The 17,905-nt window shown below is 41.9% G+C and overlaps 1 protein-coding gene across 22 annotated transcripts in view; it reads right to left on the bottom strand.

Moving 5' to 3' along the window:
- Positions 1–17,905, bottom strand: part of KALRN (kalirin RhoGEF kinase) — a 647,130-nt gene that overhangs the window by 291,460 nt on the left and 337,765 nt on the right. For 18 of the 22 annotated variants that reach the window (XM_079156104.1, XM_079156093.1, XM_079156099.1 and 15 more), the window contains exons 11-13: positions 12,370–12,561; positions 5,599–5,807; positions 2,177–2,351 (exon numbers count right to left, since the gene is read on the bottom strand). In XM_079156104.1, the coding sequence (XP_079012230.1) occupies positions 2,177–2,351; positions 5,599–5,807; positions 12,370–12,561 (576 nt within the window). The remainder of the gene's footprint in view (positions 1–2,176; positions 2,352–5,598; positions 5,808–12,369; positions 12,562–17,905) is intronic. The other 4 variants (XM_079156106.1, XM_079156107.1, XM_079156090.1 and 1 more) reach the window with 1 other exon arrangement.

The following is a 17,905-nucleotide window of genomic DNA, read 5'->3' as shown; positions in this document are numbered from 1 at the left end:
ATTGTATCAGGCACTTACATTACTTCCCAAGATTTGTTCCACTGCATACTAAGTTGTTCAAGTTGCTGTCCAGTACTTGGGGTGAGAAGGAGAATTTTTATACACAGAAAGGTTGAGGAATGCAAATCCTACAATTTAAATACCAAGCTCTTTGCTAGCAACATTCAACTAAGATCTAATTTTAAGTATTTGATTTACACTTATATTTTTAACGAATATTTTCTGCATATGCTTTGGATTATCTTTCAGGAGGGAAAATGGATGTGACTAGAATTACTGCAGACAAATATACCCAATTTTGTCCTTAGTTTATGTCAAGGGTGTAGTCCACGTTGAAGTGAAGCTAAATGATCCATTCTGAAACTAAAACCAGCAACCTTGACCTCCAAATTACTATCATCTAATGAAATAAAATGTAAACATCTGACCCTTATATTGTTTCCTTCCCCTTAACTGTTTTTTGATATGGACCTGCAATGACAGGAGAGTAAATAAAAAATCAACAAAAAAAATCAGAGCAGCTGCTAACATAATCATTCATTGACACCCTCTAAGAATATATTTACTCCTAGTGGGCAAGATAAGGGTTGAGCACAGATTGTGGGTGTGCCTGGGGCCACACCGCGTTAATTCAATGGAACTGCTCCTAATTTTTGTGAGTCTCACTGCCAATTACTAAGGAATAATGACTCATATCCTTGCTCTTTCCTTTCTTTATTAATCTTTATGAAGTTTATATACACCGCTGACTGTATACCAATATCTTTATTTTTTCACTGTCATTTTGGTTGTTCTTTCAATATGTTTTAATACCACTTGCTACCCAAAAACCTTTTGAGTAAAGATTCAAAATAAACAAAAAGTATAAATAAATTTGCCTGAGTTAAAGAATCAGTTGGGAGAATAATTAAAATCTAGATTTACGATTTATCATTTTTTTTTTGTTTCAAAAACTGTCTACAAAGCACCTCTGAGATCATGAAATCTTTATGTAAAGTTTATAAGAGTTCCCAGGGAGGTGGGTGCAGAGACGTGCTCGTAAAAAAGAACTCATAAGAAAGTGATGGATAGGAAGATGGATACCTTTAACACTGCTTTTCGTTTACATTTTAGATTCTCAGCAGAAACATTTTTGGTCCAGGTTGAAGAAAAGGGCAGCTGTTGCCAAGACAGTCCTCTGGTCCTAAGTGGGATTAGGATTGGGATACTGAAGTTTTTGACATTTAAAAAATCAACCATTTTTCCTTCCCAACCAGTTCATGGATGTTGCCACAAAGTTGGGAAAATGGTTTCCCATAAACCCAAAGCCCCAACTACAGAGAGATGTTAAGAATAAAAAAAAAAAAAAAAAAAAAGTTAAAAAGAAATGCTATGTGGAGAATTAGCTTTCTTTCCTACCATACCAGTCAGGAGGAAAGATAAGGAAATACATTTAATTTAATCCTTAGACAGTCTTGAAAAGAAGAAAATACATACACACACACACATGATATTCCTCATACCCCAGAACTCTACTGGTCTACCTTTAGTTACTGCTTCAAAGTAGGAAATAATAAAAAGTGGATGCTATATTAGGTAGACCATTAACTGGCACCAAAAATGTGACATCCATATACCAACATATTATTGCAACCTTCCAAAAGTGAACTGAGGAATCTATGAGAGGAACTAATAAATTGCTTTAACACAGACTTACTTTCTCAATACACAGAGATCATGAAGCTCGAGGTCTTCCTTCCTGCTGCTCCTGACTTCTTGGCTGTAGTGTGACTTCATCTAATGCCTGGTGTATGCTCATCAGCTGAAGAGGCTGCCTAACTTTAACACCTACCCACTCTGGAAGCCATGGAATTCAATGACTACTTCAGGGACCCAAAGTTAACTCCATGGTCTTTCAGGAAGCAAAATACCGAATAAGAGTCCAATGATCAGCAACAAAAACTTCCTAATGAAGTAATGTAATTCATAGACAAAAAATAAAACAGAGAGACTCTGCTCAGCAGTGGGGTGAGAAGGATGGGAAGGAATATATCACAATGGAACATGAATTTCTTGACTTCATCTCAATACCTATTTCCCTCTAATTCCCTAGGTTACCACCCTGTGGATGTGGCAGTGCCCTTGGCCAGGAAACACTCTCCTTGACACCCCCTCTTTATCCTCCCCCTCCACCTACCTCAATGGTGTACTGTTCAAAAATGCGCAGCTGCAGGAAGATGTCCAGTTTGATTTTCCGCTCATGGAATAGCTCCTCCATCTGTACCTGGGCATCATCCAGTTGCTGCAGGACAGACTCAATGTGGCTGATGGAGCTACTGTGGGGCGTCTTATTGTTGGACACAGCTGAGTCCCTGTGGCAGGGTGGGGGAAGAATGGAGAGAGAGGCCTTGCATGTTAAAAGTGATAGAGGAGGAGGAGGGCTTTCCTCCTCTGAGCAAGGTAGATATGAATCTGGTGAGTCATTCAAGCAACAGATATTTATCAAATTCCTATTGTGAGCCTGACACTATCTGCTTAGGAGGTGAACCAAAGATACATGCATCATCATTTGGGTTCACAACTCTATTTCCAAGACTAGCTCTTGGAATTGTGAAAGGTAGCAAATGAAATAAGCTATGGGAAAGGGCACTACAGAGCATACAATGTTAGAGAAATGGAATGGTTCCATATATATGTGTAGTCTATGATATATAGCTTTAACACACACATGTGCATACATATATTACATAAGAGTAGACAAAGGCATATGAAAAACAAAAACAAAAACCTTCCTAATTTTACCTCACAGGGTTGTTAAAATAAGATGACATCATGGATGCCAAAATTATTCACCCACTTTACAATGTTATGCTGAAGTTGTGGGCTGGTGTTCTTAAACAGGCTTTAAGCTGTAGTTAAGAAAACATGGGATCTGGCATCTTCAAACCTGGATTAGGCTCCTACTCTGACATATATGGGCTAGTGGCCCTAGGAAATCACCTCCTTAAACTGCTGCTGACTTACATATAAAGTGGACTTAATAAGCCTTGCCTTTCTCACTTCACAGTTTGCTGCTAAATGAGACACTGCATGAGACTGTGACCAGGAATAAGCTGTATGAAAGATTATTAATCCTGAAAGGACAGAGTGAAATGTCAAGGATAGGTCACAGGGACTGGGACAACCAACAAAGGTCTCAGGGAGGATGGTTTTGATTTAGGGTAAGGAGTAGATGTCAACAGGTGTGTGGGAGGGGTGTTCTCTCTTAGCAGTCTGTACAGAAATGGTCAGGGAGCCAAGAGATACAGAGAATGACTCCCTCCCAGGAATGAGGTGGTGGTGAGCCCTCTCAAGAGTTAATCATCATAGAACAACTACAGAGTTTAAGAAGCTTAGATCCTACAGGTTGTGAGTTAGCTAGGGTCCTAAAACTTGAAATAGACTGTTACATTCATTATCTTGTGATGTGTTGGTTTTTTAAACAACTGAAGAAGTCAGAGGGCAAGGGGAAAGTCTTTAGCTTTGAATGCTCTCATTAGCAGGTTTTCTGAAAGCTAAGTTCTTTTAGTCTACACTCATCTGAGAAGCAGTGGTATCTATCTGTTCCTGAAGACAGAATTTGTGAAGCACCTTTCCCTCCATCATTCAGAGGGTTTCCAATTCATACTTCCTTACCCTGACCTATTTGGGCATGAAACAGCACAGTTTCTACCCCACTGTTGTATGGATACCCCCAACCATAAGAAGAACATGAGAGATGTGTAATACTATTCATTATATACTTGTTGAGGGCTTTGCTGCTGGGATGATCCAACTGTTCTCTCTGACTGTTCCTCTCAGTCTTTCTCCATCACTCAGCTTCCAGAAGAAGAGAATGATGTCTACAATTTTTACAGCACCTATGTCAGTGTCATACTTACTAGGAATCATGGTTATGATGTGAAATCACCTTAGGCACTCAGTGAAAGGCATCAGAAAGACAGTGGAGACCTAGAGAAGACCTGTTTCTGGTACGTGCAAGGCATCCCACCAATGTCCACCAAGCCTCATTTACATCTTCTTTGACTGGTTTTGAGGTTGGGATGGGAGCCCAGGCTAGAGTCAGGCCAGTGGTGGGGTAAATGTCACTGGTGCCTTTGGCCACATGCCTATGGTGTTCTAAACTCCATGGAACTTCAACTTGCAGAACAGGCATCACTCACATTGCTGCCTTCACCATCACCGACAGCCTCGGCCCTTAGGCACTGTGCAAGGTTGGCAGTTGTGGAGAGCATGTGGTGCTTCTCAAGCCCATGCCCACAGAGAATGAAGCCAGCCAAGCTTGTGGGAAGTAGGCGAAGAGAGAACACAAAGCCATCATGAAATTTTAGAGCTGACAGAGCTCCTAGAGTGAACCCCTTAATTACACAGACGAAGCAGCTGAGGCCCAGAGAGGTTAAGTGACTGCCTACTATTTGGAATTTTCATTAAAAGCAAATGACAGTGGAGTTTCCTGGGTAGGCAGACAAAACTGTCATGCATTATATATTCATGAAGATGAGGTGGGGGAAGAAAGGCAAGAGGCTGTCTTGTTAGTATGCAATAGGAGGATTCAGAACATCTCATGTGCATGTTTAGAATAGAAATTATTAATTTTCAACAGAAAAACATGCCAGGGCCTTCTAAAGGTAATTTCTCATTGTTTATTTAATTGGACAACTGGTATGGGGAAAAAGCTCTCTCCAACTGAAGTAATTCCCTCAGGCACTGAGGCTGGTCTGGGACTTGTTGATGAGATTATTTCTGTCTATATCTGGCAGAGGTCCCAGAACTCAGTGATTTTGGGATAGGAACAAGTCCCTGAGGGCAGGCATCATTAGCACCATCAAATCCTATTTACACAGCACCTGGGCATGGGGCTGGTTGCTGAGGGCTTGCCCAAGGCCTTGGGACACTTTATCTGAGGAGCCAATGCCCTTGACAGGGGCAGAACTAGATAATGATGCCAATAGAAAAGAGGTGACAGTGTGGGCAATTCTAAACAAATGTAAGACTTTTGACAGAATTTCCCTGCTTGGTTGTGTGTGTTTAGGTTGATTAAGAAGGAGTTTTATTTTCTAGGTAGCAGGGGATGGTGGAAGGGTCACAAGTGGATAACAAAAAACTAAGTAGGTTATCATCACACATTCGCCACATCCTCAGGGGGCCAAAGCCAGGTGTCACCAAATGTGACCAGTAGGTCCCGGAGTTCAGAATTCAGCCCAAGATCATATGCCAAATAACACTGTATTCTATATGTGCATTTCTCCACATGGCCAAATACATCAGAATTCTTAATGAAGACATTAATTTTTGTTGAATTTTGTTTTTTTTTTTTTTTTTTGTACTTATGATCCTTATCAATTGGCAAATACCATCTTGAGTGATCAGCAACACTTTGAAACATCAGAGCTTTCCCATTTACCGTTTCAGTAAGAACTCGAGTTGGGTGTGGTGCAGGCATTTTTATATCTTACACATGAAGAAACTGAAACTCACACAAGACCACAAAGTGGACTGTAGTTGAGTCAAGACTGGGACATGACTTATCTCGTGTCTAGCCCGAGGCATTTCCCACTGGAAAGCACTGCCCATGCTGACCTGGCCTCGCTGGGCTCCCCCAGGGAGGGAGGCGCTGACCTGAGCTGCTGGATAAGGTCTTCGCCTTCCTTGATGACATTTAGAGTGGCATCCAGGGTGGCGGTCTGCTGCTGCTGGAACTGCTTGATCAGTTCCTGGACCGCATCCACAGAGTCTGCACAGACATCTTCCAGCATCTCCTTTTGCAGGTCTTCCATCCATGTCCACAACTGTGGGAGAGACAGCAGAGACTCCACTCAGGACAGATGGGAGAGGTCAGGTCCAAACAAGGACAAGTAATCAGGTCTAGAGTCACCCCTTCTACCCTCAGCTAGTGGGTGCAAAGTCAGACTGTCCTCATCAGCACACCTATGGGTGCTGTGTACACTATGGATTGGTTTATGTTTCCATACTTCTGTTCATTACCCATCTTTGCCAAGTTTACTCCATTGGTGTTGGCATTCCTTAAGGAAAGGAATTGCCCTGAGGTTCATGGAAACCTGCAAGTTTCTCTCAGAGCAACAAGATCCCTTACCTTTTAGAGACCCAGAAAAACAGGAGAATGAAATGGACAAATATTATGTTATCTTTCAGAAAGGAGAAAAGCAAGGGTTCTGAATACTTCTCCATGCAGGTAGACATTGATCCCTAGAAATTTATCATGCAAAAAAAAAAAAGGTGGTGCTCAATAAGAATCAAATCAAGATTAATACAACATAGTCTGTGCTATACTGAACTACTGTGTTCTTTTCGAGATTTCTATGGTTGTTTAGAAAGTTGAATGCCATAGAGATAGCTTATCTTAATTTTAATAAAAGTATAAGATACTTTCACATGATATTCAAGAAGATGAAATGCAACCAGGATAATAGTACTGATCAAAAGGTTTTAAAAGAGTTCAGTCTAGTGTTTTGAACAGAATGAGCACTAGAAGTGATGAGGGGTTGAGGTGACTTACTTAAAACTCATTTATTGATAGCTCTTCCACATACTGAAAATAGGTCTCCAATGGCTTTCAACAGGGATCCACTTTTAACTATTATACTGAATACTTCCACACACAAGGGAGGAAAAGATGAGTATGGTATCTACTTTGAAACCATGAGTCTTTACCTGGCTTTCAAAAAGATAAACTCAGGGCTCTTCCACAATAAAAGCCAGTAGATAAAAAATTGGTAGAAAGTCAGAAGGTGTGAAAAATGGCAGGTATGGCTTTGACACCAAGATATCCAAAGTTCAAAGAGTTTAGCACCAGTTTGTGGACAATTGTGATATCAAGTTAAGGAACTACTTAAAACTTGGAGAGATTCAACAGAGAGCCACTTGAAATCCCATGAGACCATGTGTACACAGTCTGCCTGCTGGGAGCAAACTTAAATTACAAGCTCATAATTTTGAATAAGCACCTCTGAGGCTTAGTACAACACCATAACATAGTCAGAAATAAACACTGGTATTGCTAAACCATGAGTAAGGGATAATATTTCATTCCTTAAGCTGTAATTTTCCTACTATCTGAATGTCTATAGGCCTCCTCTACATGTGTCTTTCTGATTTTAGCCCCGATGAGCATGCCTAGATTGCTTTTCTGAAAGAGTCCAGATAACAGAGAAAATATCATTACTCACTTACTTATTATCAGGCAACCAATGAGATCTAACAAAAAAAGCTTTCACATCAAGCTTTCACAAGCCAATGATTGCCAGTAGTGACCTTACGTTTTTTTTCCTTTCTGTCCTCCATTTTGGTTTTTCTCCTTTTGAGGAACCCTTCTTTATCCTCCATTTATCTAGGGTATAACATGTTAGCACTGTACTTTCTCCATTCACCTGCCTCTCCCCAGAAAGAACTCCACGGTCCTGTCATTTCCAGAGCCTCTTTCTTGATCAAAATGGACCTGTACTATGACCCATTTTTTTCAGGGTCCTTCTCCCTACTTGGTAATGACTATGTGGTTCATGCTTTGTGCATTATTTCTCTCAGAACACAAGTAGTTGTGGCCCAAAGTAACTACATGTAAAAGAATGGGCATAATTTGAGAGTATCTAAAACCTTGGCAGGGGTGGAGTTAAGGTAGTCTTCAGTGATCTCTTTTAGGTTAGGCCTAATGGTGAAACCGGCAAGGTCCCAAAGGGCCAGCCCATAGCCCCTATCCTATCCTGTGTAGCCAAACAACCAAAGAAAAGGGAGACAAAAAAAGTAGGAGGAAAGGAAATAGATAAGCAAGGGAGATACTAGGAGTTCTGTAGAAATAGTGAGTGGTTGAGGGAAGAAGTCATTTACTTCTCCACTTCTCCTGCTGATTGGCTGTTGCATTTGCACACTCTGGCAGCCACTGAGCTGGTACTGCTGACTGGCCCTTAGGAGTACAGGAAGCAGTGCCATTCCCACAGGGGGAACTTCTCCCATCCTCATTTTGAAGAGATCATTTTTCTTTGGCATTGACCACCAGTTTTTCTTTCTGAAATAAATACCACAACAGTTTGGCAACTGAAAGAGAGAATGAAGCTATTTTGTTCTTGAGGCCATCATCATTTTTGAAGACTAATTTAGTTTTGATTCTGGGGTGGGTGGGTGAAGGAACATATGTATATGGAGTGCTTCTGGTGTTTATGGGATGTGTGCATGCCTGTGTGTATATACGTGTGTATGTATGTGCTTGTGAGCAGGTCATGGTGTGGCAGAATGACTCCACAAGGTGAGATACAAATGCAAGTGGGCATTTAATAAAGCTGTATAATTAAGAACTGATGTTGGTTACTTTGGCTACATTCCTTCCTTTGACTCTCACCTTCTTACTACGAAAATATCTAAAATTGATATTTTGAAAGCCCAGGGACTGCAGCATTTCCATGGAAAGACAGCCAAGAAAGAGAATTCTGTTTGGACAATCTCTGCAGAACAGATGACACATGCTACAAATGCCTTGTCCCTGGACAAAGAGAATGAGGACTGAGGTCAATTCTTCTCCCTACACCTTCCCTAGATCCCCAGACCAGCAAAAGCCAGCTGCTCTCTTGGTCCCAGGTTAAACATACACCCACCCACCCACACACACACACACACACGCACGCATACACACACACATTTACACAAATACATATACACATATATATTAAAGTTTAGCACAATTTGTGCTGATAGCTGAGGCTCTGGATGCATAAGAAAATCCCAAGCACGTTTTCTCCTGTCTTCATCAGGTAGTTCTTCTCTCTTAATGAGGGATATAAAGTTTTGTTTGGGAGGGGCTAGGGGGGTATAGCTCAACAGTAGAGCACTTGCCTACCATGCGTGAGGCTTGGGTTGGATCCCCATCGCTGCAAAGAAAAAAAATGTTTTTGGAAAATAACATTTATTAGGTTTTTCCTGATTATAAGTTGAAAATATCATTGAAGAAAACTTCTTAAACAGAAAATACTTTAAAAAACTCACCTATAACTTTCTTCTTGGTTATTTGCTTCAAATCTTTTCCTCTGTGTGTGATCAGAATTGCCATCATGCTAGATATATGGTTTATGTACTGTATGCCACAGCCCTTGTGTCATTAATAACTCTGATTATGTGGTTTATATTACACTGTGTAATATCTCACTACACAGATGCACTAGGATTTGCATCTATATGTTCTATCCAATGAGGAACATTTAGATGATCTCTAGTCACTCAAGATTATCAATAGCACTGTGCTGAAATGTTTCAATGGGTTTAATCCTCCATACACCTAAGGTCACAAAGAATTCACAAAGTAAATTCAACAGGATAAAGCAGACTCTTTAATGTGCAGATGAAATGAGACTGAAGGTTATCTTTTTCATATCCACCTTCTGTTTCCTCTCTGATTCTAATCAGAGTCAACCTTTTGATGTGGGAAGTGGGAAAAAATTTTGAACTTCAGCCAGGGGAATCATAGGAAGTCTAGGTTAAGCCATTATGAAGATGAGTGTTTGGGTCTCACACAGAAATCTCCTGTAAAGGGGGCTTTCAGTCCAAGAAAATTATATCCTATGATGACTTTCTGTTACACATTGGCATTAAGGCAGAAACCCAGTAAATCATGTAGGAAGGAAGGAAAAAGGGAAGGAAATAAAGAAGGAAGGGGCCATTCATACCTAAGCAGGCAGGATCTATAACAATGTTTATCAGCAGTATTCAATGACACCTTATCAAAGCTGAGCAGAGATTCCTCCTCTTGCTCTATTCACTGGAAAAGGGGAAAACAACTGCAGCAACTCAGAATTCCCTGACAGATTTATAGACTAGTCTACTTGACTGCTAATCCTGTCTTAAATGAAAAGCCAGAGGTTTGTATAGAGCCAAGGGGAAGGAGTCCATAGTTAAAGGTCTCAGCATCAAAGAAGACCCATGCTTAGCGAGGTTTGAGAGGTAGTGATTCTTGAACAGCATTAAACAGAATATGGAAAATCAAACCACAGGAGTTCTTTCATTAAAGCACTGAAGGAGGCCACTTCTGCCCACTAATAATCCACTTCTGCCTGCTGTGCAGGTCCCAGGGAAGGCTTCTGCTGGTGATCAGACTCCCTACCCCATCTCATTTGTTTTCATCCTCCTCTGAGTTGAGGACAAAGCAGTGGAGTGGATGAAAGATGTAGTAGAATGGAGGCTTCCTCACTCTTCTCCCCCCTCCTACTCTTTTTCTTAGGAAAGACTCTTAGCTTCCCATTGTCAAGGGACCCTGGCAACATTTTATGTTTCCTAGCCAAGATCTACCACCCTATCAAGTCAAGGGAAAAGAAGAGTAAGAAGAAGCAAGAGCAGAGGAGAGGAGACAAGGACAAAAAAGGACAAGAGCACGCATGGGCAGCACTTAGGGGTACAGGTGTGTGCAAGCTGAGTATCTCTAATCCCAAATCCTGAAATCCAAAATGCTCCAAAAATCCAAACCCCATATTTAAGAAGCCAAGTAAAAATCTCAATTCCACTACTGAGAAACTCTGTGACCTCAGACAAGTTATTTTCTGAAAATTCCTCATTTGAAAATATCTTTAATTAAATCTATATCATAAAATTATCATAAGATCACCTGAGATGACATACATGTCTGACAAGTAGTGAGTAATTAATTAATAAAGAAATGTCATCTAATACATGTTGAGTATTTAGTCAAATCTTAAGCTATGTAAATCATCTATACTACTTTGGGCTTTATTATTAATTATCAATATCAAATAAAAAAGAAGAGGTAAAAGAAAGGAATCTTGGATGTATTAGAACTGTAAAGGTCCTTAGGGCACCAAGTCTGACTGTATCATTTTATAAATGGAACCCAGGGCCAGGGTCAAAATGACTTGCACAAGCTTACATGGTTTTTTGGCAGCTGTATATGGACTAGAATCTCAGCTTTCCAGTTCCATGTATGGAAGGTGGGTAATGCAGGTATATGGGGATCCTGGAAGCTAGGGTCACCATTTGGGAGTGGTATTTCCACAAACACAGATCTTGTCCACCACTTCCCCATGGAGCTGCACCCATACCCCCACGAGGAGCATGACTCCTGTTCATTCATGCTGCATTCCCTCATCCCTGGCTTGTAATTAAAGGAGGATCCACAAGCCTTTGGTTTCTGAGACCATCATTAAGAATCAAGTGAACCATGAGCAAGCAGACAACCAGGCAGGAAGCCCTGGATTAAAGATAATCCCCTGCTTTACAGGCACTCATCATAGAGGGGCTGTAGGTTCCACGGAGAGGAAGCCGAGCCAGCTTCAGGGAGCTCGCCAGCCCTTCATCTGCCTGGGGAATCTCAGTTTAGAAAACATTATCCTTTCATGTTTTTCTCTGATAGTCACCACAATGATTCGCATTTGTTCCCGCAAAGTGTCAAAAAAGCCTGTGAAGTAGTAACAACCAGGCTTCTTAATGCATTCCCAATACCAAAAATCAACTTAATTAAGTAGGGTTAACTTTTTTCCTGAGCAGCAATCAAACTTTAATTAATACTCCATTAAATGAATTCCTGAGGGAACACAAGCATGCATACAACAAATGAATTCCTCTGCCAAGGGTGTTATTGCAGAAGATACTAAATGGGCCTCCTTCCTGGATACTTACTCAATTTCAGAGTGCCCCCTGTTAGTCAGAAATGAAAAGCAATCACAAGTTTGCCACCCTTCTCCTCTCTAGGGGCCCCTTCATGTAATCCACCTTCCCCTCTCCTTTTTCCACTTAGGGAATGATTCTTCCCCAGATTTAAGTCCAGTTTGCCTCTACTACAAGAAGGATCCCTCTGCTTCCCTTCTGCCTTCATTGCCTGTCAACCCATATCCAAGCAAAGTAAAGATCAACTTTAATACCCACCTGCTGCAGACCTCAAGAAGAAGACTAAATTCCCCATTTAAAAAAAAAAAAAACAACAAAATAAAAACAGAACACATTTGCAAACTTTGCATGCTCTGTGCTGGTAGCAAAGATACCCAAAGTCCTGTGAGGCTGAAATGGGGTGTGGAGTGGGAAGACAGCCTATGCTCCCCTTTCATCTCCTCCTGCAGTGATTATTCCTTTATGAGGGATCCCCACGTTTCCCCAGCTGCAGACTGGATGCTCCAGCAGACCCCTGAAACCACTGCCTATACTGCCCTCTCATTCCAGAGATGATTGGAGGAAATGTCCCATTTGGTAGGGAACTAAATGCAGTTATCAGAAACAAATTGTTAATATTACCAATGCTAGAGGCTGCTAACTCCTAGACCATCCAGGACCCTGGTCAGACCTCAGTCCCTTTTACTGGGAAGCCCACCTGATCCCTGCCAGGGTGGAGTACCTTTCTCCCCTTACCTCTTTGGTGTGTGTGTGAAAGGAGACAGACATGTCCAGGAGAAGCTTCCGCTGCTCCACCCTGCGCACGAAGTCTTGTATGCGCACCTCCAGGTGTCGAGCTGCCTTATAGATCTCCTCTGGGTCACATTCCCCTGTCTGAGCCAACTGCTCCGCAGCTTCTAGGAGCTTGTCCGCATTGGTGTACGTATTCTGCCAGCAACAACAGTGAGGCAAAGTCAAGTTGCAGTCAGGAAACAAGCTTCGCGCCTTCCTACAGCCCACCCAGGGACTCCCTGAGTGAGCGGGAGCAGAGAGTGGAGGCACAGAGCCGACAGCTCCCTGATCTGGCACCGAGGCACTGTGCGCGGAGCTGGCACGGGGCCCTGCAGCAGGCAAACAGCTTGTGTCGGGCTGCTCCGCATAAGTGGGCACTAGCTAGGAGTGTCAGCCACCTCTGGGATTTCTCAGAGATACAAAGTCCCTGGAGAGAAGTGGGGAGACCTGTGAGAACCTCCACATCCTTCCTGCTCCCCACTCCCTCCTCTCATGAAGCCCCATCATTTGCCTCACATCTCGGGCTGTATCTCCAGAGTCAGAAATAGCGCATCCACAAAGATGGTCTGTGTTTCTATGTGAGAACACCACAAAAACACTAACTAGCAGGCTTGTTTTGCCTTTCCCCCTAGTCCTTGTAACTATGGGTGTTTATCTTTTGGAAGGGAGCTATCTCTCTGGAGGGGAAGGGTCAGTCACTCTAAGAAACTAACAGAAGGAAGCAGCCACGGCTAGGGAGAGAGCAGAAGCAGGCTACTCCCCATGCCCCAGCTAAGGCTGTTTGAAGGAAAGCTGAGGAGGAGGATGGGTGGGAGTGGGGGAGCCTGGTGATTTTGTTTATCATGAGCTAATGCTTCACATGCAAGCTTGTACCACACACACACACACACACACACACACACACACATACTCCTCCAACCCCCAGAGTATTTCAAAATGCAACCAACTTGTAATTATTATTCACCAGGATGGGAGTCATTGCATTTATAAAAGATATTACATTATAGGCCATGAATACACTTTTCCTTAGCAGTCTTCTCTTTAAAAAAAAAAAAAAAAAAAAAAACCCTGACACATTCGGAGGTCGTGCCAATGACTCAGGTGAACATATATTTCTGAATATCTCTCAAGTCAGCACAGTGTTCCATAGTAGCGAACCTGTATCTCCTGTGGACCTGTAAGCAGAAGTTGTCAGTGTCAAACACAAAGTGAATGGAGAACTGAAATGAGTTTCTTGTGCTCATAAACCATATGAGGTTTCCATGTCTTCATGGAATTTATTAGACTCACCTGAAAATCTGAGTGTTCAGGACTGGATTATGTTCCCCCAAAATCCATGTTAAAGTCCTGACCCTCAGTATCTCAGAATGTGGCCTTATTGGAAAATAGGATCATTTTGGATGTAATTAGTCATATTAAAATCAAACCATACTGGAAGAAGATGGGTCCCTAATCTAATGTGACTGGTATATCCTTGTTTAAAAAAAAAAAAAAAAAAAAACTAAAACCAAAACATGTCACCTTGGACAATTTAGCAAGACCCTGTCTCTGAATTAAATAAAAAGGGCTACATGAGTCCCTGAGTCTATCCCCATCTGCACAGTAGGTTAAAAAAAAAAAAAGAAAGAAAGAAAAAGAACATCACCTGAAGAGACAGGCATGTAGGAAGAACACCAAGTGAAGACAAAGGCAGAGATTGGAGCATATATCTACAAGTCAAGGAAGGCAGACGATAGTGAAGTAAAGAGAAAGGAACAGAGATTTCTCTCTCATGTTCTCCAGAAAGAACCAGTCCTGCTCACACATTGATCTTGGATTTCTATCCTCCAGAACTATGAGAAGACAAATCTCTGTTGCTGAAGTCAGGCAGCGTGTGGTGCTTTGACACAGCAGCCCAAGGGAACTAATACACTGGGGTTGATCCTTTGGGAGGCTGCTGACCCAGCCTCTTTGTTGTACTGACATGGAGTGTGAAGCTGGGCAGGCAGTCAACAAACATTCATCTTGGCTTTTAGGAATTCCCAGGGAGGCCCAGGGGATCCTTAAGGAATGCTTCCTGCGAGCAACTGCCCAGGGTAAATGCTGCCCCAGTGCTAGTGAGATAGGGCTGAAAAGGAGGAAAAATCACATGGCCCCAACTGAAAAACTCATGCTGAACTGGAGCTGCCACATATAAGGAAGGTGAAGGAGGGATGGGGGATGTTAAACCCTACTGAGTTAAAGAATGTCAATTCTGGAAAGAAATGCAGGAAGTCTGATTCAGAGTCATGAAGGAAAGGCAGGGTGAGATGGGCAGTGACAGGGGAGACTTTGTGGGCGAGGGCCAAGTTACAAATGGCTCTTAGAGGATTGGTCACAATTTCTAGTACATAGACTTTTATATTCCATGAGAGAGGTTGTTTTTCATAAAGCCCTCAAATCTTCTACCTTAAGTCCTAGGGAATCCCATGAATCCCCAAAGAAAGCCAGGATCACAACTATTTCTAGAAATAAATACAAATTTGTGGCAAAACTCAGAAAGTAAGCTTGCTTGCAAGTTAGGCTTAGGACCATTAAGATTTTAAAAAAAGCAAAACGAAGTGCTTATTGCATGAAAGGTGACCAGCTCATTGCCTAGGACATTCCTGGTTTTGGCACAGAAAGTCTTGTGTCCCAGAAATCCCCTGAGTCCTGAGAAAACCAGGATGGCTGTCCACCCTAATTCATACCCAATGCCATACTTATCTTAGGAGTACAGATGCATATGAATTTTATTCTGCCTCAAAAACATTCATTCTTCAGGCAAATAACTTGACAATACATAAAATGGGGCAAGCAACATAGTAAGGGATGATTAGTGGTTAAAATTTCTTCATAAGATTTGGTGCTGGGAAGAAAACGAGTTAAAACTAGAAATAATGACAGTCAATAATTGTTGAATAATTTTTCACATGCCAAAAACCATCTTCAATTCTTTTATGCATATTATGTCCTTTAATCTTCACAATAACCCCATGAAACTGACGTAGCCATCAGACCCATTTTACAGGAGAAGAAATTAAGGCACAAGAATTTCTGGTAAAGGTCATATAACTATAAAATGGGAGAATCAGGATTAACCTGTTGTCTGGCTATAGAGCTCAAGCTCCAAACCATTATACTACCTTGCCAGAGTGCAGGCAGAGGCCTGAAGATGGGGAGCATTTAGTGAGCAGGAGGAGAAGGAAGAGGAAGGCTTGTCACAGACAGGATTCTCTTTTCTTTGTGTCCAGGGTGTTCTATGTTTATTCCATACCACAGTCATTATCACAGGCCATGGTAATCATGAGTCTCCGTGCTGTCTTCCTAATAGTCTATCAGCTACTTAAAGGAGGGCTCCATGTTTTATTTGTCTCTGGTTCTAGTTCATGTTTTATTTGTGGCTGGTACAAAATAGACACTTTCAAAACCTTCACTGAATTAACAAGATCAGAGGTGAGAATGAACAAATTACATTTGGGTAAGTTGAGTCAACTTGACTAAATTTGGAGAGTGGCAAGAAATCAAGTTGAGTAAGACAGGGAAGAACTGATGACAGATTTTATAGGGAGAAAAGGACAATTCTGACAGGTGGGAAGGCTACAGGGTGGTCTGCACTAAAAGTAAGGCTCCCTGCTCCACCTTTGCCCGGCTCTTGTACCCATTAGTACCAGAAAGAACTTCTAAATCCAGATCCAGACACATCTCATATCTACTTAAAATGTTCTGTGGCTTCTACACCTTTGGAGTAAAATGCCTCAGCATGGCATTGAGGACTTTTCTCCATCTGATACCTACTTTCCCCTTCAGCTTCAATTCACATCATCCCTACAAACGGCCTATGAAATAGATGGCTGGCATTTCTAGAAGTTCATGTACTGACTCCTGCCTGTGTACCTCTGAACACAAATCCTTCTGCTTGGGTTGCCTTTCCCCTCACTATTCTACTGGATTAACTCTCATTCACCTCTTAAGAGTCAGTCTGAGTATCATTTCCTTTAGGAAGTCCACCTTCATATCCCATTCTTTCCCAAGGATGGCTTAAGTGCCCTACTCTGGTCTCCCAGAGTGACCTGTACTGCTCCCCTCCGTGGTACCTGCCATATTCTAATGCAATTCTTTGTTTTTCTCATCTGCTTAGGGATGGACAGTGTCATTCATCTCTTTTCCTTAGTGTCTAGCACCAAACAAGTGCTTCAGAAATAGTAGTGAATGAATTAATAAATTAAATAATACAGCAATTCCCATCAAACCTAATATTTGATCCTTTGTCCTCATTAATTACCTGGTACAAGACCTTACATGCTAGAATTCATGTTGGATTGATCATTCCATTGTGTTTACCCTGTCTCTTGGCTCAACCGTAAAGTAAGAATGTGTTTAGAGAATATCAACTTAAATGTTACCAAAAAAGATACAGCGATCCCTATCATTGGTCCCAAACTGGTACAAAGATCACAACAGACTTATGCTTGTTCATCCTCTGACCAAATTAACAATAGCTACTGTCCCTGGAGGGATGAGGGAATTAAAGAAACCCACATTTTTAGGAGGCCTGAGGCATGTCTAGGTACGGAACGTTTAGAGATCAAGGACATTGCCTGACTAATATCAGTCATTTCCTGCTGCACTATATGCTTGTGCAGTGGGGAAAAAAGGAATCTCTCCCAGGTTTATGTGGAGGAAAAAGGAAGGAATCGTTTTTCAGCCACAGTGCAGGGGCCAGCAGCTGAGGGAGCCAATTCCTGGCAAACCCAAGTTTGGCCAAAAATACAGGTCCAGTAAACACACACTGCACTATATACAATGTGCTTAAGTGACCAGGAGAAAATCAAATGTGGAAAGAAGTTTATACAGGGGACAACTGGTCATGGAAACCCACCCACTCTAACCCTCCCCCTCTAATCTGACTGATTGCAGGACTGGCTGGGTGAGATGCATCTGGTGGGAATTCAGAAGGGATTATGGGGAAGAGATTGAGTTTAGAGACTGAACCCAAGACCAGGTAATGTGGGGGCTGCAGGTGGACATAGGGAACTAAGAATTGGCTCCTCCACCACACAACTGGAACCCAAGGGAGATCCCTGGGGGACAGTTATCCAGAATGGACCAACAAGTACTGGGCCCTGGAGGTGCACTGATTTAAAATCTCCAGATCAAGTGGCATTCAGCGAAGAGCCAGGAGCCCACCCAAGCTTGCCTCCAGGAATTCCACCTATGGGATCATCTCTCTTACTCCAGCAATCCAAAGGCAGGGGGCATCATGCTCCAGAACACCCTACCTGAAACTTCTGAGAAGAGAGGTTGAGAATCTTTTGAACTCCAACAGAAAAAAATTCTTAAATTTTTCATAGAGATTTTTTTCTCTTCTTTTTCCTTTTCTGTGTTTAATTGTGACCTTAATAGTACATGGACATTTATATATACTCATTTTTTCTCATTTCTAGCATTTTTTAAACCAGTTATTTTTTTCATGTATCAGTTTTTTGAGGACTAGGATGTT

The sequence above is a fragment of the Sciurus vulgaris genome (assembly GCF_902686455.1).
Source record: "Sciurus vulgaris genome assembly, chromosome: 10".
Classification (NCBI taxonomy): Eukaryota; Metazoa; Chordata; class Mammalia; order Rodentia; family Sciuridae; genus Sciurus; species Sciurus vulgaris.
The sequence above is the reverse complement of the archived record's forward strand: the minus strand, read 5'-3'. Positions and strand labels throughout refer to the sequence as shown.